A 27896-nucleotide genomic window follows, 5' to 3' on the forward strand; every position below is an offset into this window, starting at 1 on the left:
ATAAGTTCTTACCTGATATTCCTTATCGTATAAGGTCATTCATTTACACATTATACCATGTTGATCTTGGTGGTAACATGTAAGTATCTTCTAATATATTCGTTTATACTTCGTGTGAACATATTTTATTAATTTAATTTATAATGCACAGTTTTGCATTAACATATTAACTTAATACAACTCAATATTTAATAGTAGTACCGAAAACAAGCTGTTAACTTACATGTTGTATTGCTTATCGCGTGTGAAAGGTCTTGATTGTTTTAAAGGAATATATTAACAAGTCCAAAATACTGTAACGAGGGTAATTCGTTGGTTTTGCGAATGAATATTTGACAGCTACGTCTTGAATAAAATGTTGGCTACATATTCGAGTGTTTGAGAAAAAAAAATGAAAACAACACGTTTAATAATTTCTTGCGTCCGAAGCGCTTTTCTGGATTAACTTTCATCAGGAACGCTCAAAGCCCAACATTTGAAATCCGAAGATGTATAACATGTATAAGAACCGAAACCATTGAGCTATATGTCAAAAATACCAAAAATAAATAGCCAAATTAATCTAAAGCCAACTTTGCCTTAGGGAGTTGAAACCCTAGGTACTTAATAATTTTTAAATTTAAAAACGGACAAATTTATTAGTAAATTTGGAAATCTCTTTTCTCCACACACTAAATAAGCCTTACTGTGTTTAAAGCCGTTAAATGAGTTATACATTGATCAGCTGTCGAGGGGCGAAGCTACAGCCTCTAACTAATACCGAAATACATATTTATATTCGCGAATACTTTATTTCGCGTTAACCCTTTTCAACCGACCTCTCTATTATTTATTTTTCGCGATATTCTTTCTAGTAAATTTTAAACTTATGGTGACTTGAGTAACACCGGTATCACTCAGATTACAATTCTACCTTGACAGGTAAGTTTGTATTTAGCCTATAAAATACTTATTTAGCCTTGAGAATTGAAAGGTCAGTTTATCCCATTCATACAATAGAAGTTGATAAATTTGGCTTCATGCCATTTACCTTGTCCAAAATTAAGGTCACTTTATTGTTATTGTGATGTTGTTAAAGTACAAAAGAACCCTATATTCTGACCAATGCTTAAAACTTTGTGCATCTTGATTTAATTGTTAAAAATCTGTTAATGTTAATTTTTTGGGGATATTTTTGGCATTTTACTTGCATATTTCTTTACATGGTAGTTTTTTTTTAGATATAAAAAAAAACTATCTGCTTGACTTTATAGAAATAGACTATTCTTGCATTACACTGTCTTGTTTTTTGTTTACACCATATCTGAGATTATTATTCTGTTATTTAGTTGCAAAATATTTTAAATGAGAGCTGACATTTTTTCTATCTTTAATGTCAAAATAATCATAATGTGAACAAGAATGAGGAAAACATCTTGCTCCCCAAAAAACATCAACCAGGATATAAAATTCCAAATATTAATTTATTATACTTATATCATTTAAAATCTCAAGCCACTGTTTTTCATGTTAACAATGTAGGTCATGTAACCTTTTTATTTTGCACAGTTATTCTTTATGCTTTTGCACCCCATTAAATTATTCTCTATTCTTTATTTTGTTGTTCATTTTCTCTATTCTCTATTTATTTGTTGCTATTACATGTGTATTATCTATTCTGTAAACCCCATTCTGACCCTTATAGGTAAACTTCTATTGTCTGAATGGGATAAATTGACCTTTCAATTCTCAAGGCTAAATGAGTATTGTATAGGCTAAATACAAACTTACCTGTCAAGGTAGAATTGTAATCTGAGTGATACCGGTGTTACTCAAGTCACCATAATTAATGAAATACTTTAATTGTTCAAAATTAGTTCTTTATAAACTATGAAAACTATAGGTTTAATGATTTCATGCGTCCGAAGCGCTTTTCTATATTTACCCTCATCAGGAACGCTTTCGGATTTGAAAGCCGTGGATGTGTATAGACCGAAACAGTTTTTTTTTTTTTTGCAATTGGATAGATTTGAAGACCATGTTAAACAAACCGTCGTCTTTGGCAATCGATGTCCCGAGCTCAGTTAGTAGACAAATATATCTCTTTGATTGGAAATCGCCCTAATAACAATTTTATCTGAAATATACATTCTGTAATAAAATTGAATTTGATTTTTTTATGCGAGCTAATTTGATAACAAATTGATAGTTGCATTAACCATGTTAATTTTTCTTTGTTCTATATCATAAAATTGTGTACATCTTTTAGTTGGTGTATTACAAAATGTTGCTGGTATATTACCAAATGGTTGCCACCGACTGGAAGACCTTCCTCTAGATACAGCCGATCCTGGAACTATATTTGGAATAAATAATGAATTAAATCAGAAAGCACCACCTCACAGAACTGGTAACCTGCGATCACAACGCCCTCTACCTACTCAACACTTTGCTTCTAATGCCATTAAAGCATCTCCCGTTCCGATGATTTTATATCCATATGAAGGTACAGCAAAGTTCATCTTTTAAGTGTATTATACTTAGATCATACGCGTTCGTTTAGTAAATAGTGCGGGGACAACACCACTATCAAATTAGAAATACGACCTTCACTAGACCATATTTCAAGTCATAAATTCCACGTCCAAATAAAAGGGGCATTAGTTACAAAATTTCGCTATACATGCTATATGCTGTCAGGTTTGGTTAAAGTTTATCAAAAAGCTAATGAAAAAACGATGACGAATCAGTATTTATGTGGACTTCAATTTAACCATTAACTTGGATGGACTTTACACGAGTTAATAATTTTGAGTTATTCAAAGAAAATTAGCAACCACCTGGAAGATCTCTTTATAGACTGAAGCTGTCCACAGAAATTATTCAAATACTGGTTAAATGATATACTACATATATTCTTTACTGTGAGATGGACTTACACATACATCGAAACTTTGTCACTATTAGATTGTACGTGCTTCAATATTTGTATTCATATTTCTGGTCATATGATAAACGATATTCGTCGGAGATCATCTCGATAGTTTTTAAATTAGATGACGTCTATTATGAAATTCATGCGAAATATTGATACATTTTAACGAGAACGTATGCATTATAAATTGTTCGTTTAGGAAGTTTGGAATTTGGAGAATCGGTGAAAATAAAATTGATAGCTTATGCTCAATAAGGCTGCGGTAGTTTAACGATGTTCATATCACGATAAGACAATTATATAGTAACAAACAAAACCGAGAAATTCGCCTTATCAGAATCTAAACTGTTGGTAATCTCATTGTTCGTACTCAAAAATGAAAATAACGTTACGTCATTGGGTTGATTTCCATTGTTTAGAACGTTTTGAACCAATCACAACAAATGGAAGTTTTTAACGACCTTGAATGGCTGAAAAAAAAATTGAACCAATCACAACGTTTTGGTATACGCTTTTGAAAATATTAACCAAAATGCATTATATTCTGAAACGGCGAATTACATGACCGGCTGCGTCAACAAGTTATAATAGATCAATTAAACAGATCACCAAAGATCAAACTTATAACGTGAAATTGTGAATGTTCAAAAATTGGCTTTTGTTAACAAATAGTAATTGCCTGGTATCTTTTGTCTCTGATTTTGACTACTTCGTGTTGAACATTGAATTAGTGCATGATGGAAATGATAGTTCAAACGCTTCAAATAAAAATAGTCATAAACTAGCTTAAGAAATTGGTTAACGTTTTCCTTTGTAGCAAAATCTTACAAATGCATGTAATAACTTAATTCAACAATTTTTCATTAGCTATAACATATTGATTGAATGGCAAAATGTTATAATTGCTGTTTATTCTTTCTGTATATTCCAGTTGACCTTTTAATGTTCGATTTCTTCAGTTTAAAACAATTTTTGACGCTGTAAGCGAATATGAATTCGTCGTATTAGTTTAGCATGTTTTAATTAGCATTGCGGTAAACCGAAAATATACAAAAACATTATTGGAACATCATTTGCAAACTGATAATTTTATAATAATAAAATTAACAAAGCAAACTATACATCATTAAACATATGCATCATAAGGAAACGGTTCAGATCGTCATCAGGAACGCGCACAGACAAAAATGAAAAATATAACTAATGATGTATATCGAAAGACATTATAAGCTTAATGGCCATGCAAATAGCAAACCTACAAATAACAGCCAGATCTGACTTGTTTGTTATGCTTTTCGTCGTTGAAATGTTTTATTGTTTACTGCTCATATTTTTGAATTTGGAGAATAATTAATATTGTGACAAATGGGGATGTTTCACATTTTCAGCCTTAATGGAGAGTGAAGGTATGGTCTATGACGCCTATACTTTAGATAGATGGTACGACCCTGACAGATCGGACATGATGTTACAGCAGTCTGCTAGTATTGCAGGACAATCTTGGAATAAGATATGGTCACTTGGAACAAATATGAAACAGATGACCTCCGGTCCAGATGGCAACAAGGGTGGGGTATTCACAGGTAAGTAGAAAGTAAAATCACAAAAAAACAAATCACAAAAAAAATCACAAAAAAACCCAAAAAATTAGAAGTTTCTGTATTCGAAATCAGAAAACCTTTGCTATTTGCATGTTACACTTCAAATTAATATCGAACCTATTAGAACAAACCTAATCATAACGTGAGATAAATAAATAATTATAAGATGATTGCCAAAAGCCAGTCTGAATATCACATATTGAAAGAAATGACCAAAAACAAAAATTAAACATTAAAACATTGTCGGTTCGATTTCGACTGATGAGTCTGACTATTCCTTTCATATTTTCCGCCTCTTTTTTGAAATAAAATAAAAATATCTGGTATAAAATAATAAAGTCTGCAAACAGTTACTGATAAAAGCATGTCTTCGAAGGTATTCATAAAAACAGAAGGAAAAATCATTTTTAGGAAATATTTTTAATACACGTACACCCAAACTCCTCTCAAATTCATATTGTAAAAATCAAAATAAGCATATAAATAAATAAGTAGCTAAATTAGAGATTTGTTTATTATCAATTCAGGTAAATCAGGAGTGAGGATTGGAATATCTGGAAGTTCGGAGCCTGTAATGACCGATTTTGGAGATTTATTTGCCAACTTTGAATACCATGGAAATAGTGGGACAATGGAGGTATGATTGACATGTTTGTACTGTATGTGCCTTTCATTGTCGAAGACATTAGTACGATGAAACATATATATTATGAAACTTTTTCCCGTTGACTTTTTTAATGACTTTTGTTTCAACTGTTGATGGGGTTTATAAGAAATAAACTCATCATAGATAAAATTATTGAAATTTTGTATTTGCGCCAGATCACGCATCTACACAAGACGCATCAGTGACGCTCGATTCAAAAGAAGTTAAAGTGTCATAAATCAATCTTTAGTGGTTGTGATTCTGTGGTTTCAAGCGAGACATATGACATAAACATTAGACAAAACCGTGTGACAATAATATTAATTTATGACGATGCTAGTATTTAGCGGTATGATGTGATACTGATCGGGTCGTTTTCTTAATTCCTTTTTCCGTCTTTTAATCATCCAATTTTCTTTTGTTTGTTTGAAGGTCCCGTTGGTCAGAGGTTCTGCTCTTTTAACCCACATATTTAAAAATGCTGACCCAGTAATTAAACCATATTGTTTAAGCAATATAAATGGTCATCAGACTCACTTTGACTGTCCTAAAGAAGCATCAGGTAAGATTTAAGGGATACCACGTTAGGTGAACAAATGTGCTCAAACAACATTTTTTTAAAGAATGAAAAAAACTATAATAGTCAAATTAATATTGGTAATTAAAACAAAATGGTATCATCAAAAATCTAAGTGAGGAAATGCCATATTTATTGTCAATATCGTGTTCTAAACATGTAAAAAATGACATACTATGTGAAATGTAATCACCATCTTACTCATATTATTTGGCCAAAAAAGATTGAACCAAACACTTTTCCAAAAGCACACAGTTTTGCCCTCATTTTACCTTTATAAACATGTTGTAGTGACATATGTTGGTGGTAAGGACTTGGTTAATTATCAATCAAAGGACAGAAGAAGTCCACAAATCACAAATCTTCACAAATGGCACCTGTCAGAGTTTACGTTTCGAGCGCAAAGGAACATTATTATTTATTTTTAAAACTTGTGTGTTGCGTTGATGGAAATCAAGTGAATTGTTTTTACTCTACTTTATCGTAGCATATTTTGAGAGATTATTTTAATGATGACTACTTTTGAAGTAATACATAATCATAAAAATTTCCCCATTTTTCAGTTTGAAATACATAAAACAAGTAGACGAGACATTGCGGTTTTAATTATGGTTTGAAAAATACTAATAGATTAAAAACGTTTCAAAAGCAGATCTTAAATTTGAAAGATTAATCAATTGATGCTTTGTCGTTTAACATCCAGTGGCAAATCTGTCAAACATGTTGACGATAAATTATGATAGATATGATAATGGAATGTTTACACTGTGGAATTTCTTGAATATATTTATACATTATCTCTTTATCGTAAACTATTGCACATTTATGTTCATCTCTTTCAGCATTTGATGGAGGTAGTGGCCATCTATCAGGTACATGCAGCGGTGGAACTCTGCATATCATACTAGACAGCGACAAACCTATACATGACATTACACGTTTACAGTATTCAGTTAATTCGTTGTCAAACTGGCGTTCAGGGAAACATGGAATGCGTAACTGCGACACGAACTCCTGTCATATGTCTAACGAAGATAAACGAGTCACTATAAATATTCCTAATTCACATGGTATGTAATAAATTAAGTTTTTTTACTCTGACAGTACTTTCAATATGTAGTAATAACATACTAGTTAGTGTGTAGATTGAAATAAGCGTTCAATAAAATGGCATAGAATCAATCAAAACGGAAACATATTTTAGTTTGAATAAATTGCGACCTACAAACATTTAAAAATATGTAGTCACACAGAAATTTACTGGTGTTCAGTACTCATTTATTCATTTAGAAGATACAACGCAAGGTAAAATTAACATGAAGGAATCGATAGAATTTAAAAAAAAAAAAAAAAAAACCAAGTGCATTGAAAGGGTCAGTGTCTCCGGTTATGCATGCGTAATCCGCCATGCGAATGGCGCAATCAAGATAACATAATATAAGAGCATAAAATGTGGATTAATATAGTATCAATAGTCATAATTCGAAAACGCAAATTAGATCCGGGTAACAAACAAACACAGAGGTAGGCACGTCAACTATTGAATAAAAACAACAGAACAACAAATAAATAAACTTGTCATAGATACAAGGTTTAAAATTCTGTAAAAAAAACCCCACTGAACTACAACAAATGCAAACACCAATTTACATCGAAACAAACTCTAGATAAAAACTGCCATGTTCCTGATTGGGTACAGGACATTTTAATTTGTTTTAATATGTAACTCATGCATTTATATATCTTGAAGGACAAATGGCATTTGCTGTAAACTACATCGGACATTATCTTTTACCTGGGAATTGGGTCCCTAACCCAGAGCAAGTAACTTGTAGTGGTAAAAGGGATACAGAATATGACGCAAAAGAGGAAGTGCATGAAAAACGAGCGATTTGTCACCCAGGTGACATGTCAGCATCAGCCGTCTGCGATGTCAATAGAAACATTGATATAACTATTGATCTGGGTTCAAGTGACATTCCTATTGAAAAGGTCAGTCATATACTTAATATTCTGTTTAGGCTTTATTAAATAAACTTTGATTATATTTTTCTACAAATATGCCAAAGCAATACAAGAACAGTCAAGTCTCAAAATGAAGATTGTAAAATTGAACCAATACAATAAAAAAATAATAACTACATCGAATAATCAATGTACTATTTCGCCATCGTACTGGTTAGTTGAAGGGCTCAAATTATCTTGTGAATAAAATTTCGAATTGAAATGGGGAATGTGTCAAAGAGACAACAACCCAACCAAAGATCAGAAAATAACCGAAGGCCACCAATGAGTCTCCAACAGGACGGAAAAACTAGGTATCTGGAGGCGGGCTTCAGCTGGTCACTAGACCAAAATGTGTACTAGTTCAGTACTACAGTTAATACTAAAGTCAAAAACATAAATGAACTTAAATTAAAATTCTACAAGCTTTTAATTGCCAGAGGCTCCTGACCTGGGACAAGCGCAAAAATGCAGCGGGTTTAAATACGTTTTGTGAGATCTCAAACCTTGCCTACACATCAAGCCAAAGTAAAAAAAGAACACAAAGCACTATATGCACGAAAAACTCAGTTTAAAAGACGTCCGAGTCCAATTGGTAAAAAAAGAAACTAAGCAATATTACAGGGATACATAAATTAACAAAGAACTTCTGGCAGTTACTGACATGCAAGCTCTGATAAGAAAATATGTTTTCATCATATGAAAATCAAGCAGATGATAAGTACCATACCATCCTAAATTAAATGAGATGAATATACTAGTAACCCGTATCATACCAACAACTAATTTTAGAATATGTGTGTTTATTTCCGATTGAAAGACCATACGATGAATCAATATTAATACCAAAATATGCAAATCAATTTCAATACAAATTCAACATTATGGTTGTTGGAGATTCTATCACCCGAATGTGACCAACCAAATCAGACGTATTACCAAGTTTGATCAAGTTTGTACTAACATGAACAACATGACGAGTGTCACATATGAAGCAGGATCTGCTTACCCTTGCGGAGTACCTGATATCATCCCCATGGCGTTTCAGTTTATTTTTCGTCTTATTAATTTGAACGTCCCTTTGGTATCTTTCGCCTCTCTTTCAGATACAGTATGCAATGGAAGGTTCAGATGTTTGGCACCACCCACCAGCAATGTACAATTGTAAACCGGATCATTGTACACGTACTGGGAAATTTGTTCATATCAAACTCACAACTTCTTCTAATAATTTCAAGTAAGTATTTTAGCTACATTTACATTTCCTTCAACGCTGTCGTCAAATTTAAGAAATAGTCATCTTATCTTTATTCTTACCGATTATGTCGTATAGAGAAAACTATCAAAGAACCCATACTTATAATTTTGTACGCCGGACGCGCGTTTCGTTTTTAAAAGACCCAGCAGTGATTCTCGCATCACTAAAGTATCATCGAAATAAAGTACGAGGTTGATGCACATTAGGGACACAAAATTCACAAAGGCAAATACGCGTCAAATAATTTATTCCTTAATTTGTTAAGTTTTACTGACTTTTGATTGGCATGGCAGTTCATGCATTCAAAGCAGAGGACGCTTTCACTTTCGACACACCGACTTAGTTCGTTTTTTGTATCGATTTAAAGGATTTGAACATTGGGAAACTACTATTGTCTTAACTTACCCAAAGAATCTGAAAAAGAAAAAAAATTAAGCTGAGCTCATATGAATCCAGTCAATCGCAAACAAAATAATTAAGAAAAGCCCCTTGTCACTTGTTTCCAAGGTACGACATTTTGACCTTTAAATGCATTGCTATTATGCATTTAAACATAAATTATAGTGTTTTGCTGTACATCGATGAATTAACATTGACTATGCATTTCTTTCAAATGCATACCAAAAACAATTATGAGTTTGGAATACGAAAAAATGAATATTGTCTTATTAACACTTAATACATCAAATGAAGAACTATCAGTCGTTTGCTCTAATTCAATATTCTCATCAAAAGGTTTTTTTATGACGCCTCATTTCAATGCTTTTCTTTCATTTGAATTGGTGTAAATAGTGTTTTTCTCTGTTATCTTTTATGAGTATTTCTATAATTCAATATCTTTTTCCAATTTTGTTTTGCAGCTATGCAATTAATTTCATAGGTTGTACCACAGTTCCAGGTAACTGGATTGATCAACCCCTCACTGGAACATGTGGAGGCGAGTATATAATAAACCTTCAGTTTTCGTAGAGCTTCAGACATTCAGATAAACGTTAATAAGTGCTCTCGCTCTGATTTAATGACATCTAACATGCTCCTGAAACATGCATATCTCTATCGTTATGTAAAAAAAATAACATTTTAATACTTATAATACCACAGATAAAGTTGGTTTAAGGTATGCATAAACAGGCTGCATATTAATTAAGACAAAAAACTATAAATCGTACCCAGTTTTTTTTTAACATAATAATACAATAAATATTTGCATTGCATCTATGGAGGTAAAGTTTGCTTGAAATTTTGATGAAGTCTCTTGCTCCATTTGAGGCATAATTTCATACAAAATCTTTAAGATCCTCAATATTCGTACTTCTCACATTAAATTCATGCTCATTTCTGTAATGTGACATATATAGGTGATGTCAAAATGAAATAACAAAAATACCGAAATAACCGGAAAATGTAAATCGGAAAGTCCCATAAGTCACGGCAAATGTCAAAAGCAAAAGCTGAAATACATCAAAAGAATGTGAATATTTCTGACAACCATTTGTTACAAGACTAAGGCCGTGTTCAAATAGACCTAAACTCGGTGTTGTGTTAGTGTAACTCACACTTAAACTAAACATAATTACGTTCCCATTGATAACACTCAATGTTCACATGTAGTTTAAATCCTGTTTTGTCTACATGCAGTCGATAGTCGATGTAGGCCTTGTGTAGGTTAAGTGTACACAAAACTAGGCATCCAGAACTTTAATTTTCACATGTTTATTTAAAAAAAGAAACGGGTTTTATATAAAATTAATACTTATTAATAAAGTTCTTTACAGAAATATTTTTCTAAACTTGATATATTTATTTTTTATAAAAACAATTTACGTAGCCTTATTAACCCCTTATCAAGACTCATCCATCATCATTGTCGAACACATATATCATTTGAAAAGGTCTTCCCGAATCGACTGGAGGTACATACTGACAGAAATATTTGCCACTGGTCTTTACTCAATCAACGATTCACTCATAAATGCATTACTTAAAAAGGGTGAGGTTAATTGTTTGTTTGTGTAGTATCTCAGATCCGTTAGAATACAATTAGAAATAAAAAAAAACTTACCCCCTCCCTTTGCCAAATACTCCTTGGAGAAAAAATACCATTTGAAACAAACCGAAAAGATAGAAATGTAGTGATTCTTAACATCGCAATTATGTTTATTCGTCTGTAAGCACGCTGATGCAGCCTACGTTTTTAATGCGTAATCGAGACATTTAAACTACTGCAAATCATCCAAAATGACTTTCTTAAAGGAGCAACCACTTTACTTAAAAAAGGGGGGTCTTGAGTCAGAATTTTTTCTCGCGCGAAAGTTTATATTTAGTTTTTTTTTCGATGGTAGCAATTCAATATTGAACACTATAATGTATGGGGAAACTTTGGATTCAGAATATTTGTTCATTCTAATCATCTGTATGACCCGATTTTTTTTAATCAAATTGTGGAAAAATCCATCTCCCTTTTTTTAAAGTCAAACGGTCGTTCCCTAAATACTAGAAAAGTTGTTCGAAATTTGAATTCTGTTCTACGTAATGAACGTTTAAATGACATATAGTTTACAAGTGTGAACAAATCTTATGTACTGGTAACTAAACAAGGTGTATAGATGTGAACAAATTTAATGTGAAACTAGTGTACATTACATTAAACCACATTTAAACATGTTTACTGTACACGGCGTTTGGTGTGAACACGGCCTAACTTAACATTCAGTGCGTGATGTAGTGAATAAACAACAGATCAACTACCTATAAACGTTGATTAAGAACTAATTTATGCGGGCTTGAATATATCGTGATTTTACCACGGGTTGGCCCTTTTTGCAAAATATTTTACCCTAGCGATAGCTATAGATATATGTAAGCCCCAATGAATTATTTCTATTCTAATAGGACAAATACGGCAATTCTTTTGAATCAAAGCGCTCTAGGTGGAGGCAAATATTTGCCGTTCCCATGAATAAACGTACTTTTAAATCGGCGTAGAAGTACGGGAGCAAACCGAATTAGTGACATGCTCAAACTATTTACAATAACGTATTTAGATAGTTTTGGATGATTTTAAATGATAATTTACTCATATGTATCATATATATAAAAAAAATTGGCCTATACCACATTTAAGCATCGTTTGTTTACGTTTCCTTGTGGTGATTTTCGGTTTCATAAGCGTGTATTTTCCCGTAAAATGCTTAAATTCTTACATCATCGTTCTATGACGTCGGATAACTCATTCATTAAAAAGTATATGACGTGGGAGTACGATCGGAACAGCCCAAGCAATATATTCTTAGTTTACCATTGGTGTATACTCAAAGCGTTTGAAGGACGTCATGTTAGAATTAGGAAATAATTCATGGGTGCTTGAATATATCGTGATTTTTCCACGGGTTGGCCCTTTATGACAAATATTTTACCACGGGCTATCGCTCAGGGTAAAATATCGGCATAAAGGGACAACCCGTGGTAAAATCACGACATATTCAGGCCCCCATGAATTATTTCGATTCTAATAGGACAAATACGGCAATTCTTTTGGATCGAAGCGCTCTAGGAGGAGTCAAATATTGTCGTTCACATAAATAAACGCACTATTAAATTGGCGTAAAAGAACGGAGCAAACTGAATTAGTTACATGCTGAAACTATTTACAACAACGTATTAAAAAAAAAATATGCGACACATGGCGCTAACGGGAGTTGTAAGTTGTAATTTAAAAAAAAATGGATATGGTTTATGGATAGATAGTTTTGGATGAATTTAAATGATAATTTACTTATATGGTTTAAATTGGCTTATTATTCCACATTTTAGGATCGTTTGTTTTCGTGTCCTTGTCATGATTTTCGGTTTCACAAGCGTGTATTTTCCCATAAAATGCTTATATTCTTACGTCATTGTTCTATGACGCCGTGTACCTCATTCACAAACAGGCATATGACGTGGGGTACGATCGGAATAGCCCAGGTAATATATTTATATTTTACCACGGGTGTGTACTCAAAGCGTTTGAAAGACGTCATGTTAGAATCATATTTATTATTTCGTTTTACGTGTATAAAAAGAATACCCTCAGTTTATAATATAAGCTATTGAGTATCAACGTCATTACTTATTACAGGAAGTGTAAATACACCTTCACCAACCGCTGCGCCGACACAAAGCCCAGTCCAAACACATAATCCAGTAATAACAAACCCTACACAGGCTCCACATAACACTGGAACAGGGACTGTACAAGTCAAACATGGATCGAAGTTCATTATGGAGTTAAATGAACCTGGCGATGAGCTTCCAAATCAAACAAGAAAGTATTTGCTTTATTTTTCACAACCAGTTACTCCCCATGTCAATCAAGGTCAAAGTACGATAAACTTTACTCCAACAAGTGGCGGGAAATACAATGGCATCGTCCAACTGGCATACCTTGGTGCTGGCCCACGTGGGGATACGACACATAACAATGATTTAGATAAATATTTGGGTGTTTACTCCTACAAACCCTCAGCGGCCTATTGTGTTTCCGAGGAGGTGAATAAAACTTTTGTCAGCTTTGATTGGAATCCAAACAATCAACATGCAGATAATCCTATGGGTGAACTAATGATGGTAACAATGCCTCATCATGTAAGTATACTAAAGTATTGATGCGCCTCAGCCAAATCATGAGTCTCTGATCTGTGTTAGTCGTGCATGATTTTTAATTTTAGTTTATTTATATATTTCGGAGTCAAGAATGACGTCCATTACCACTGAACTAGTACACATTTATGGTTAGAATCCAGTCGAAGCACACCTCCGGATGCGGGATCTTTTCGCTGTACTGAAAATCCATTTTCTGTTCTTTGATCGGGTTGTTGTCTCTTTGACACATTCCCCATTTCCATTCTCAATTTTATAGTATTTTCTCTACGTTGAAGACAGCAAAATGATGTTTTGGTAATGTCAATTTATTTAGAAAAAGCATAAATACAAGTCTTATACGTACTCTAAACGGAAAGTCCTTTGTCAAATGGCAAAATCAAAAGCTTAAACACATCAAACGAATGGAAACACAACTGTCATATTCCAGACTAGGTACAGGCTTACGTAGAAAATGGTTGATTAAACGTGGTTTTATAGCTAGCCACATCTCTCACTTGACAGTCGTATCAAAGTCCATTAATTGACAACAATGTGTGAACAAAAACAACAGACATGATACTAGGTAAAATGTCAAAAATTGGTTACAACAGTTATCGTTGTGTTATAATTTTAATTGCTTTAAAACAAACAAATATGTCAACATAGTAAAAACAATTTTATTTTCTCAATGAATTGAAAATAAAAATTTGGTGTGCCCGATTCTCTTTCTTAACATTATCAAAAACGCTAAAACCCACTTATTTTGAATTAAGGTCTGTGTAAGTATTTCCATACTCGGGGATCAAAAGCCTTTCGAGAAAAGAAATGGGAAACGACATATTGTTATCTTTTAGTGTTTAAGCAACAAATACCTATATATAGCAAATTAGAAAATTGCAATTACATCATATTCAAATTGAAGTGTTTAACGACCTTGACTGGCCATACAGCCCTCGCACGGTCGTCTGTGCCTCCGTTCGTCCATCCGGTTAAAGTTTTTGGTCGAGGTAGTTTTTGATGAAGCTGAAGTCCAATCAACTTGAAACTTAATACACATGTTCCCCATGATATGATCTTTCTAATTTTAATGCCAAATTATAGTTTTGACCCCAATTTCATGGTCCACTGAACATAGAAAATGATAGTGCAAAGTTCAGGTTAAAGTTTTTGGTCAAGGTAGTTTTTGATGAAGTTAAAGTTACATCAACTTGAAACTTAGTACACATGTTCCCTATGAAATGATCTAATTTTAATTCCAAATTAAAGTTTTGACCCCAATTTCACGGTCCACTGAACATAGAAAATGATAGTGGGAGTGGAGCATCCGTTTACTATGGACACATTCTTGTTTTGTCTGAGTCATAGTGCAAACAATTTTATTTAGTTTTTCATCACTATCAATCTTTTATTTTTAAAATTTAACACAATAATGTATAGTGAAATTCCTTTTTATGCCCCACCTACGATAGTAGAGGGGCATTATGTTTTCTGGTCTGTGCGTCCGTTCGTCCGTCCGTCCGTTAGTTCGTCCGTCTGTCCCGCTTCAGGTTAAAGTTTTTGGTCAAGGTAGTTTTTGATGAAGTTGAAGTCCAATCGACTTCAAACTTGGTACACATGTTCCCTATGATATGATCTTTCTAATTTTAATGCCAAATTAGAGATTTTACCCCAATTTCACGGTCCAATGAACATAGAAAATGATAGTGCGAGTGGGGCATTCGTGTACTGAGGACACATTCTTGTTTATAATATATCTCTCCCACTGGTTGTTCCCTTAGGATACACTCAAAATTAAACCAAAATCACCAATATCATGTAGTAGAACTAACGTTTTAGGCACTGATACTAAAGAAAGACTATGCCAGTCATTTGAAGAGTACAGTCTATGGGTTTGAAGGATATGTTGGTAGCAGCTGGCTGATGGAAATGGACATGCCTAGAGCAGCAATGGAACCTGAAAATGCCGCTGTGAACATGATCAAAGGAAATGCACAACAGAATAAGGTAACATAGTACTCACAGTTTGTTACCGTATAAGACGAAAATAAACTCATCATAGATACCAGGACTAAATTTAGTATATACGCCAGACGCGCGTTTCGTCTACAAAAGACTCATCAGTGACGCTCGAATCCCAAAAAGTTAAAAATGCCAGATAAAGTACGAAGTTGAAGAGCATTGAGAACTAAAATTCCTAAAAGTTTTGCAAAATACAGCTAAGGTAATCTATGCCTGAGGTAGAAAAGCCTTAGTATTTCATAAATTCCACAATTTTGTAAATAGTAAATTTATAAATATAACCATAACAATGACAATTCATGTCAACACAAAAAGTGCTGACTACTGGGAAGTGATAATTCATTGATATATGTAGAAATGAACCATACATGTCATAATTAATGCGAATAGCAATAAGGCTTTTGAATTGTATTAACCTTTAAATATTAACAAACCACTTAGAAATCGCATTAATGTTTTATAAATGCTTGTTCTTTTACTTCATTTGAATGTAAAACTTGTTTAACTTTTTTATTCAACCATCAAAATGTTCTTTCTTTACACAATTTATAGGTATGCAAACCTTCCTTTTGAACGTAATTACTTATTACAAAACATTTGCTTTCTTGAAATTGATTGAACAAATAAAACTATTGTTATTTACCATTTCAAAAAAGTAAGATATTTAAGGACGAAATCCCAAGTCGAACAAGACTGACATTATGGTCAAAATAAAAGCAGCGCATGAGTAAAATCAATTCAAATAACAAGCCTGCTAACTAAGGCTTGAACAGCAGGAACCCTTTTCAAAACGGTATAAGTCAGGTGCTCAGAAACTCAAAGAATAGGTATTCGTATTCATTGTGAGTAAAATCTGTATGTAAATTGCCTTTGGTGATAAGTCGTAAACGAGCGCGAACGACCAAGGCAAATGGAACAAACCTGTGGTTATTTTAACATATATTTTAAGTCATGAGAGTGTCAATTAATATTTTAAAGACTCGACAGCAACCTTTACGTTTGAAACATTGGCTTCAATAGCTTCCTTATCAATAGCATGAAGACCATTGGCGAAAATGGATATACAATGTGTCATTCGTTCGTTATTCATTTAACAATAGCATATGTTTCAATTAACCAGCGAATAAACATTCTTGGTAAAATGGAAAAGATAAATGTCTTTATGAAAATCAAGTATTTTGCACTAAATGACTGATATATAAACAGTAACAGATTCAACTTCACGATGATTAAAATGACCCGACTTTACGCAAAGCATAAGTGAGTAAGTCAAATGAAATACGATAAACTATTTCAGGACATGCTTGATGCCATTGCGAAGGATGCATCTGAAACCATTCTAGATCAGATATGTGGCAGAGTAGACAGTTATGGGGGCGGTAAAGAAATCGGCATGTTGGCAAGACTTGCTAGTATATCACGTGCTTTTAATACCAACCATTACCAGAAGTTGGACTCCAGCATAAAGAGTTGTTTGGAGAAATGGCTTCGAATAGATGGTAAAACTACCTATTTTTAATTGGAAAAAGAATGGGTGTTTATGAGTTATCACTTTGTTTGACAACAGAATGAAGATCATTGGTTAATATGAAAATTGTTGTAACAACATCTACAAATAATTAGTTTTTCAAAAAGTACACCAAACATGATATCATCTTGTAGTTTTGTATTCAAGTAAAACGTGTTTTCTGAATGTAACTAATACATGTAATATGTTAGTTGCTGTTTCAAAAGTTATTTTGACAGAGTGGCTTTAATAAATATGAGTTATTCTTTCCTTAAACAAGAAATGTGTATTTTTTGCCGTTTTTGCTTGTGAAACACAGTTGGACTACTAACATGTAATTTATTCCATATTTGTTAAATTTAAGAATGAGTTATATACACCATGGAAAAGAATTAAAAAGCTTATGGATTATTGCCATGAAATAAGGGAATTTAAATGTATATATGCTATTAGACATTTGGAAGGATTTAATACCCAAAAAATGATAAAATGCATTTGAGCGATACTACGCAATATAAAAATTCTCACAAACAGTATAAATTGCTGCACATGAAAAATATTTTAACACGAGAGTACATAGCATTTATTAATTTAGTTTCTGTTCGTCTATTCGGAAAAAAATACTGGTAGTTTATTAACGAATCTAAACATATTTTTTCACTCTTTAAGATACTTTGTATGAAATGTGGAAGTTTAGATACGATAGTGTTTGGGGAGGAATGTTTCTGAGATCTACAAATAGTCGTACGTTGGACTTTGCTTCGGACTTTGGATTCACCTTCTACAATGACCACCATTTCCATATCGGATACTTTCTATATGCATTAGCCTACTATGTCAGACATGATCAAGCATGGGGAAAACGTAAGTTTGATTTAGATGATTTTAAAATAATGTACATTGACCAGCCCAGTAGCCAGTACTTTGGTACTGGCATGAAAATACGGATTTTTTGTGTTATTAACCTAAAACTTGCTGTTACAAAATGATAGAAATTATTATGAATTAAGGAATGTATCTCCCCAAAGCTCTGATTCATTTCACGGATTTGGCTATACTTTTTGGACCTTTTGGATTATAGCTCTTCATCTTTTATATAAGCTTTGGATTTCAAATATAATTTTGGCCACGAGCATCACTGATTCAGAAGAGACATGTATTGTCGAAATGCGCATCTGGTGCAAGAAAATTGATACCGTTACATATATGTGTCAGTTTTTATTAACTCCTGTTCAAATTTGCCTATGAATTCTATATGTTTGTCCTTTTTGTTATTGCCATACAGCACGTTCATTTGTCTTTTGATAATCTAATACCAAAAAGAGAATGATACGACAACTAGATAAGTACCTAAATTCGTTGAAATTGATTCCTAAAGTTAATTTCACTTTTTAGCTCACCTGGCCCAAAGGGCCAAGTGAGCTTTTCTCATCACTTTGCGTCCGGCGTCCGTCGTCCGTCGTCCGTCGTCGTCCGGCGTTAGCTTTTCCAAAAATCTTCTCCTCTGAAACTACTGGGCCAAATCAAACCAAACTTGGCCACAATCATTATTTGGGTATCTAGTTTAAAAAATGTGTGGCGTGACCCGGTCAACCAACCAAGATGGCCGCCACGGCTAAAAATAGAACATAGGGGTAAAATGCAGTTTTTGGATTATAACTCAAGAACCAAAGCATTTAGAGCAAATCTGACGGAGTAAAAATGTTTATCAGGTCAAGATCTATCTGCCCTGAAATTTTCAGATGAATCGGTCAATCGGTTGTTGGGTTGCTGCCCCTGAATTGGTAATTTTGAGGAAATTTTGCTGTTTTTGGTTATTATCTTGAATATTATTATAGATAGAGATAAACTGTAAACAGCAATATATTCAGCAAAGTTAGATTTACAAATAAGTAAACATGACCAAAATGGTCAGTTGACCCGTTTAGGAGTTATTGCCCTTTATAGTCAATTTTTAACCATTTTTCGTAAATTAAAGTAATCTTTTACAAAAATCTTCTCTGAAACTACTGGGCCAAATTAATCCAAACTTGGCCACAATCATCTTTGGGGTATCTAGTTAAAATAAAATGTGTGACGTGACCTGGTCAACCAACAAAGATGGCCGCCACGGCTAAAAATAGAACATAGGGGTAAAATGCAGTTTTTGGCTTATAACTCAAAAACCAAAGCATTTTGAGGAAATCTGACATGGTGTAAAAATGTTTATCAGGTCAAGATCTATCTGCCCTGAAATTTTCAGATGAATCGGTCAATTGGTTGTTGGGTTGCTGCCCCTGAATTGGTAATTTTGAGGAAATTTTGCTGTTTTTGGTTATTATCTTGAATATTATTATAGATAGAGATAAACTGTAAATAGCAATAATGTTCAGCAAAGTAAGATCTACAAATAAGTCAACATGACCAAAATGATCAGTTGACCCGTTTAGGAGTTATTGCCCTTTATAGTCAATTTTTAACCATTTTTCGTAAATTAAAGTAATCTTTTACAAAAATCTTCTCCTCTGAAACTACTGGGCCAAATTAATCCAAACTTGGCCACAATCATCTTTGGGGTATCTAGTTTAAAAAATGTGTGGCGTGACCTGGTCAACCAACTAAGATGGACGCCACAGCTAAAAATAGAACATAGGGGTAAAATGCAGTTTTTGGCTTATAACTCAAAAACCAAAGCATTTTGAGGAAATCTGACATGGGGATAAAAATGTTTATCAGGTCAAGATCTATCTGCCCTGAAATTTTCAGTTGAATCAGTCAACCCGTTGTTGGGTTGCTGCCCCTGAATTGGTAATTTTGAGGAAATTTTGCTGTTTTTGGTTATTATCTTGAATATTATTATAGATAGAGATAAACTGTAAACATCAATAATGTTCAGCAAAGTTAGATTTACAAATAAGTCAACATGACCGAAATGGTCAGTTGACCCCTTTAGGAGTTATTGCCCTTTATAGTCAATTTTTAACCATTTTTCATAAATCTAAGTAATCTTTTACAAAATCTCCACTAAAACTACTAGGCCACAATCATCTTTGGGGTATCTAGTTTGAAAAATGTGTCCGATGACCTGGCCATTCAACCAAGATGGCCGCCACGGCTAAAAATAGAACATAGGGGTAAAATGCAGTTTTTGGCTTATAACTATGAAACCAAAGCATTTAGAGCAAATCTGACATGAAGTTAAATTGTTAATCAAGTCAATATTTATCTGCCCTGAATTTTTCAGATAAATTGGACAACTGGTTGTTGGGTTGCTGCCCTCCAATTGGTAATTTTTAAAGAAATTTTGCCGTTTTTGGTTATCTTGAATACTATTATAGATAGCGATAAACTGTAAACAGCAATAATGTTCAGCAAAGTAAGATCTACAAATAAGGCAACATGACCTAAATGGTCAATTGACCCCTTAAGGAGTTATTGCCCTTTATAGTAAATTTTTAACAATTTTCATTAATTTGGTAAATTTATGTAAATTTTTACCAAATATAGTTCTCTGTTACTAATGGGCAAAGTTCATTATAGATATAATTGTAAGAAGCAAAATCGTTCAGTAAAGTAAGAACTTCAAACACATCACCATCACCAAAATACAATTTTGTCATGAATCCATTTGTGTCCTTTGTTTGATATGCACATAGACCAAGGTGAGCGACACAGGCTCTTTAGAGCCTCTAGTTATAGATGGAGATAAACTGTAAACATCAATAATGTTCAGCAAAGTAAGATCTACAAATAAGTCAACATGACCAAAATGGTCAGTTGACCACTTTAGGAGTTATTGCCCTTTATAGTCAATTTTTAACCATTTTTCGTAAATCTTAGTAATCTTTTAGAAAAATCTTCTCCTCTGAAACTACTGGGCCAAATTTAACCAAACTTAGCCATAATCATCATTGGGGTATCTAGTTAAAAAAATGTCTCTGGTAACTCGGCCAACAAACCAAGATGGCCGCCATGGCTAAAGATAGAACATGGGGGTAAAATGCAGTTTTTGGCTTTTAACTCAAAAACCAAAGCATTAAGAGCAAATCTGACAGGAAGTAAAATTGTTGATCAGGTCGCGATCTATCTGCCCTGGAATTTTCAGATGAATAATCAGTTGTTAGGTTGCTGCCCCTGAATATGTAATTTTGAGGAAATTTTGCTGTTTTTTGAATATTATTATAGATAGAGATAAACTGTAAACAGCAAAGTAAGAACTAAAAATAAGTCAGTATGACCAAAATAGTCAATTGACCCCCTAAGGAGTTATTGCCCTTCATAGTCAATTTTTAACAATTTTCTTAAAATTTGAAGATTTTCAATAGCATTTTCCACAGAAAGTACTGTTATAGATAGAGATAATTGTAAGCAGCAAGAATGTTTAGTAAAGTAAGATCTACAAACACATCACCATCACCAAAACACAATTTTGTCATGAATCCATCTGTGTCCATTGTTTAATATTCACAAGGACCAAGGTGAGCGACACAGGCTCTTTAGAGCCTCTAGTTTTAATTATTAACAATAAAAGTTTGTGTACTTGTAAGACATTCGCAGTTTCAATATGCTTATTAACCACAAGTAATCAATGATTGATTGACAGATCTAACAGTAAATACGGTATGCGAATTTGCTCTTTCACCTCATCCCCTGTCATCTATATTTATAGAACATAAGCACAGAATCTACGCCTTGGCACGTGATGTTGGTAATCTAAGTTATAAAGACAAACACTTTCCTGTTGCAAGACATAAAGACGTGTATACTGGATTCTCATGGGCATCTGGTATTGCTCCTGGAATCAGACAGGAAGAATCTTCATCTGAGGTTAGTATTCCTAACTCATTATTACTGTTTGGTACTTTGACCTTGTTCTAGTCGTATTAATATATAGTACTCAGTAATTGTGATATCACAAACTGTTTTCTGACATCACATAATCTTGTGATCAAACAATGAGAAAGTTTTATCCTTTAAAGGGTGTGAGTTTCGCATGTATCAAGACTGAATAATCACTATTTAAACAGCTAAACTTTGCATCAAGCAGTCGACCAAATAATTCAATGTACAAGAATTGACAGTTGATAACCATAAATATTTTTTTTCTGCAGTAGACTAGGCCATACATTCAATGTACAAGAATTGACAGTTGATAACCATAAATATTTTTTTTCTGCAGTAGACTAGGCCATACATTCAATGTACATGAATTGACAGTTGATAACCATAAATATTTTTTTTCTGCAGTAGACTAGGCCATACATTCAATGTACAAGAATTGACAGTTGATAACCATAAATATTTTTTTTCTGCAGTAGACTAGGCCATACATTCAATGTACAAGAATTGACAGTTGATAACCATAAATATTTTTTTTTCTGCAGTAGACTAGACCATACAAGAGTATAATTTCAAAATGTCTGAAATTGCAACCGAGATATGATCCAAAGAGTATTGTGGTTTAATTTTTACATTGTGTGCGAGTATTAATGCATGTTTTTCATTAGACAAAATATGAATCTGTACTTAATTTTGTAGGGTTTGAATTGCTATCATGCTCTTGCTGCCCTTGGCGATGCCTACAAAGACTCCCGCCTTAAACACACTGGTCAGGTGCTGTTAGCTATGGAGAGTGCTTCAGTCAGAGAATATTGGCATGTCAGGGACCACAACTACAACCACTTCCCACCACTGATACAAAAATCTGGCGCTGTCGGAATGATCGGTGAACAAAGTTTCTATTTGTACACACTAAACTGGCCATGTGATCCCAATGTGTTTCCACAGCGACATGCATGTCTGATTGGTATACAGGTCATGCCTATCACAAGTGTATCTAAATACTGGTTAGATAAGGTAACAGTTTACATTGAGAAATGAGCTTGTTTTAAGCACCTCTTGCATACACATCCGTTTCTATCCAAGATGGATGCGTGTCCACTGTGCAACATTTCATGTACGTCCAATTTAATGTTGTACTTATATAAACATGATAAAGAACATAAAAGAAGGACAACAATTTATAAAATATATTTAGTCGTTTATTTGCATGAATCAACTGAAGATTCAATAACACTGCCAGAAAAGTAATTACAAAGTTTACTTCGACTGTATCTCATTGTAGTCTAGACAATAATTGTCAATCATTATTTATCAATCACTTATTGTTCTCTTCTTTTTTTGGAACATTTTGGGTTTCCAAATTTTAAAACTTTACTTCTTTCTTCTGACTCCAACGCAACTGCTGATTCTTATGTAGAAGAATCGCGCGTCTGGCGTATAAAATCAAAAGCCTGGTATATTTGATGAGGTTTTTTTAAGGTTAATATATACGAAAACTTAAATCATGTATCTTCCATATAGTAATATTTTTTGTCTAATTGGACTTTGACGTGTGGTGATGCAGTGTAGTATATCTTATTATAATCTAAAGAAATGTAGCACCGAAAATATGTCTATATGGCTAATAGGTTGGTAGAATCTAGAAGTTCTAAAACACCTATGTAATTTAATAATCAGTATCTGGACTGAGAGGGATAACATTATGTTAAAAAAAAGTAAACGATGCCAGTTTACTGACCCAGTGAATCCTTCATAGGCCAAATTTGAATTGTATGGCACTTATAATATCCATTAAAAGTTGTATATCTGCCTCAACATTTAAATATGTTAAATATATAGACATATCTGGGGTTTTAATTTTTCTTTTGTGTTTTCTCTATTCTATATTTTGTCATTGTATATCATTAAGAATTAATAATAATCATTGTAATAAATTGTTTGTAATTATACTGCCCTCTTATGGTGTCTTTGATTGGCAATAACAGTATTGTACACCTACTTAACATGTAATAATAAGACATTTATTCCAGGATTGGGCTAAACATGTGCTTAATTCTTGTACTGAAGCAGTCAATCCTAGCTCAGCCAAAGATTACCATTTAACAGGAGGAAGTAGGCAACTCAATTCAGTAAGTATTTCTGATCAAATGTATGATCCTATCTTATATTATCCATTAGTGTAACAAAACATAAACAGATCATTTTATAAGACTCCTTATGTGTTTGTTTTACAATTTTCACCTAAAGTGAGGGAATCAAATTATTAACTAATGCTAGACTTAAGTACTTACTGCTCAACAACATTTTTGGAGAACTAGCACCTAAAAAACCTGGCTTGACTAGCTATATATATATATATGTGGTATATTATAGAGAAGGCATAGAATATCCATGAAATTAAAACCTCAATGAAAAGTTAACCTACATATAATATCACTTCCATTTACTGGAAATATATATTATAGAGAGAAAAAAACATGAAATTTTAACCACACAAAAATTGATGTTTCTACATTATATCATCAGCATGAAAAGACACCATCCAAATTTCATGTTTAACACATATCAATTAATAGAAACCATTGTGATTTGTTCGATTGTTATGGAATATAAGTACCACTTGCCTTAAACACACTCTGTTCCTCTTTTTAGCTCACCTGGCCCAATAGGGCCAATAAAGGCAACAGTAGTATACCGCTGTTCAGAACTCATAAATCTATGGACAAAAATCAAAATCGGGGTAACAAACTAAAACTGAGGGAAACGCATTAAATATTAGAGGAGTGAGCTTTTCTCATCACTTGGCGTCCGTCGTCGTCGTTAACTTGTACAAAAATCTTCTTCTCTGAAACTTCTGGGCCAAATTTAACCGAACTTGGCCACAAACATCATTGGGGTATCTAGTTTAAAAAAATGTGTCCGGTGACGTGGCCAACCAACCAAGATGACCGCCATGGCTAAAAATAGAACATAGGCGTAAAGTGTAGATTTTGGCTTATCACTCTGAAACCAAAGCATTAAGAGCAAATCTGACATGGGGTAAAATTGTTTATCAAGTCAAGATCTATCTGCCCTGAAATTTTCAGATGAATCGGACAGCTGGCTGTTGGGTTGCTGCCCCTGAATTGCTAATTTTAAGGAGATTTTGCCGTTTTAGGTAATAATCTTGAATATTATTATAGATAGAGATTAAATTGTAACCGGCAATAATGTTAAGCAAAGTAAGATCTACAAATAAGTCAACATGACCAAAATGGTCAGTTGACCCCTTAAGAAGTTATTGCCCTTTATAGTAATTTTTTACCAATTTTTCGTAATTTTTTGTAATTTATGTTGTACTGTTATACCACTGTCCCAGGTTAGGGGGAGGGTTGGGATCCGCTAACATGTTTAACCCCGCCACATTATTTATGTATGTGTCTGTCCCAAGTCAGGAGCCTGTAATTCAGTGGTTGTCGTTTGTTTATGTGTTACATATTTGTTTTTCGTTCATTTTTTAACATAAATAAGGCCGTTAGTTTTCTTGTTTGAATTGTTTTACATTGTCTTATCAGGGCCTTTTATAGCTCAATATGCGGTATGGGTTTTGCTCATTGTTGAAGGCCGTACGGTGACCTGTAGTTGTTAATGTCTGTGTTATTTTGGTCTTTTGTGGATAGTTGTCTCATTGGCAATCATACCACATCTTCTTTTTTATATTTTACAAAAATCTTCTCTGAAACTACTTGGTTATATTTAACCAAACTTACCCACAATCATTATTAGGGTATCTAGTTCAAAAAATGTGTGCTGTGACCTAGCCAACCAATCAAGATGGCGGCAATGGCTAAAAATAGAATATAGGGGTAAAATGTAGATTTTGGCTTATAACTCTGAAACCAAAGCATTTAGAGCAAATCTGACAAGGGGTAAAATTGTTTATCAAGTCAAGATCTATCTGCCCTTAAATTGTCAGATGAATTGGAAAACTGGTTGTTGGTTTGGTAATTTTTAAAGAAATTTTGCTGTTTTTGGTTATTATCTTGAATACTGTTATAGATAGAGAAACTGTAAACAGCAATAATGTTCAACAAAGTAAGATCTAAAAATAGGTCAACATGACCAAAATGGTCAGTTGATCCCTGAAGGAGTTATTGCCCTTTATTGTCAATTTTTAAAAATTTTCATTAACTAAAGGGCCAAGTTTATTATAGATAGAGAAAATTGTAAGTAGCAAGACTGTTCAGTAAAGTAAGATCTACGACCACAATTTTGTCATGAATCCATCTGTGTCCTTCATAGACCAAGGTAAGCGACACAGGCTCTTTAGAGCCTCTAGTTTTCTTTTGTCAATGCAACTTTTAAATTGCATAATAGATGGAAATTTTATTCTTTAATCTATCTTTTTGTTTCTTGGCTTTTGGCAGATGTAAACAAAGTAAAGAAAATCATATCATATATATTTTTAAAACAAGAAATTTAAACTACTATAGATCTGAAGCAATCTCCATAGCCAATAAACCTGTCCAGAAGAGGTTGTAGAAATCATTGAGACTTCAATTATCATCAAACAGGAAGTGGCAAATCTAAAAATTGCTTAAATGCTACAACTTATCATTATTGTGCAGCAGACTAAATATAAAATTATTCCATTTCATAAAAGCAAAAACAAAGGTCTTCTGATAGACAAAAGAACCATACCAGATATATGACTGAATACTCATAATTATGTGAGCATAATATATAGCCCAATGTTGTTTGTGGACCAAATAGCCCACTGTATCACAAAAATATGCTATCAATAATAAAATATTTGAATTTGTGTGTTTTACAAGGATGATAAGCATTCTGCTATGTTGTTTGTGGACCAAAAAGCCCACTGTATCACAAAAATATGCTATCAATAATAAAATATTTGAATTTGTGTTTTTTACAGGGATGGAAAGCATTCTGCTATGTTGCAATGGCACCTTATGATGCCGCTCATGCCACAGAAGCTGCTAACTATGTCAAACAACAATCACCACACCACCTAGTGGGTGGCACTAGCACCTCTAGTACACTGTTATTTATCTATGGACGTACATAGAAATTTGACATTAAAGACGACTAACAGTTACATGTAGTATGCTTGTATTATGTATCTTTGTTCTCATTGTACATATAAAATTAAACTCAACTTTCTCCTTTCTTATTGTATATTATAGTCTTCAACAAAGTATGAAATATTGCTTGTTGGATATATATTATTATATAATTCAGTTTTTAGTAGCTATGGATGAATTTCTAACATGAATGATATTCATATTCAAATGTTTTTAATCAAATGTAGAACATTCCAATGCTGCAGAGCTTCAGATAGGCTCTTGGTTAAGGCATGGAGCAAAAAAATTCAATTTTTAGCTGAGTAGGTTCCCCAAATTCAGTTCAATTTCCAATCCCATCACCAATCGATCTTTTGTAGATCTAAATAACTATATTGATGATTCTTTCCATGTTTTACTCTGAAAGAAACATCAGCAGCATAACTTTTAGATACTAGATGTACTTCTGTTGTCAAAGCAAAGACATTCTTTCAAAACATCACTCAGGAGTTGAATGTCCCAATAAGTGAATGGTATGTTTGTCTGAAATGATAAAATAAAGAATTGTGTTACCAAAACAATGACAGAAACACTAAGATCTATAATTAAAGCAGGGGGGGGGGGGACTTTATAAGCTGTGAAAGGTTGAATGAACATTTTCAGAATGTTTTTTAAAGAGTTTACTAAATATCTGGGTTATTTTTGAGTTTGTGTATCCTGTTGGTATCTTTCTTCTCTCTTATATTACAAAATTGACCTTATGCATATTTTTAGTAGAATTTATCATTCATAGTATGATGTTTCTATAGTTAAGTATTTTGTGCTGTGGTTTTATGTCCAGTCTCAATATTGCTTATAATGAG

The 27896-nt window shown here is 33.2% G+C and overlaps 2 protein-coding genes across 2 annotated transcripts in view; one reads left to right on the top strand and one right to left on the bottom strand.

Annotated features, from left to right (window-relative positions):
* LOC143076523 (uncharacterized) lies at nt 1–27128 on the top strand. Its single transcript, XM_076252342.1, has 17 exons — nt 1–79; nt 2249–2485; nt 4303–4497; nt 5043–5152; nt 5594–5723; nt 6581–6808; nt 7489–7730; nt 8849–8979; nt 9861–9937; nt 13121–13626; nt 15460–15627; nt 16940–17141; nt 17819–18013; nt 21798–21955; nt 22667–22984; nt 24001–24099; nt 26886–27128. Exons 1-17 carry the CDS (start codon nt 58–60, stop codon nt 27036–27038), a joined length of 3171 nt encoding a protein of 1056 aa, XP_076108457.1. The 5' UTR covers nt 1–57; the 3' UTR covers nt 27039–27128.
* Nucleotides 27068–27896, bottom strand: part of LOC143076522 (protein MMS22-like) — a 51553-nt gene continuing 50724 nt past the window's right edge. Inside the window, exon 37 of the mRNA XM_076252341.1 lies at nt 27068–27576. Coding sequence (XP_076108456.1) covers nt 27537–27576 — 40 coding nt within the window. The 3' untranslated portion in view covers nt 27068–27536. The remainder of the gene's footprint in view (nt 27577–27896) is intronic.

This window comes from Mytilus galloprovincialis, chromosome 5 (assembly GCF_965363235.1).
Source record: "Mytilus galloprovincialis chromosome 5, xbMytGall1.hap1.1, whole genome shotgun sequence".
NCBI lineage: Eukaryota > Metazoa > Mollusca > Bivalvia > Mytilida > Mytilidae > Mytilus > Mytilus galloprovincialis.

What these genes read in the sequence shown, in the direction of transcription:
- LOC143076523 (XM_076252342.1), top strand. Translation starts at nt 58, where the DNA reads ATGTTGATCTTGGTGGTAACAT. An exon ending in AGGAAGAATCTTCATCTGAG is followed by an intron (nt 21,956 to 22,666) that starts GTTAGTATTCCT and finishes TTAATTTTGTAG; the next exon opens with GGTTTGAATTGCTATCATGC. An exon ending in GAAGTAGGCAACTCAATTCA is followed by an intron (nt 24,100 to 26,885) that starts GTAAGTATTTCT and finishes TGTTTTTTACAG; the next exon opens with GGATGGAAAGCATTCTGCTA.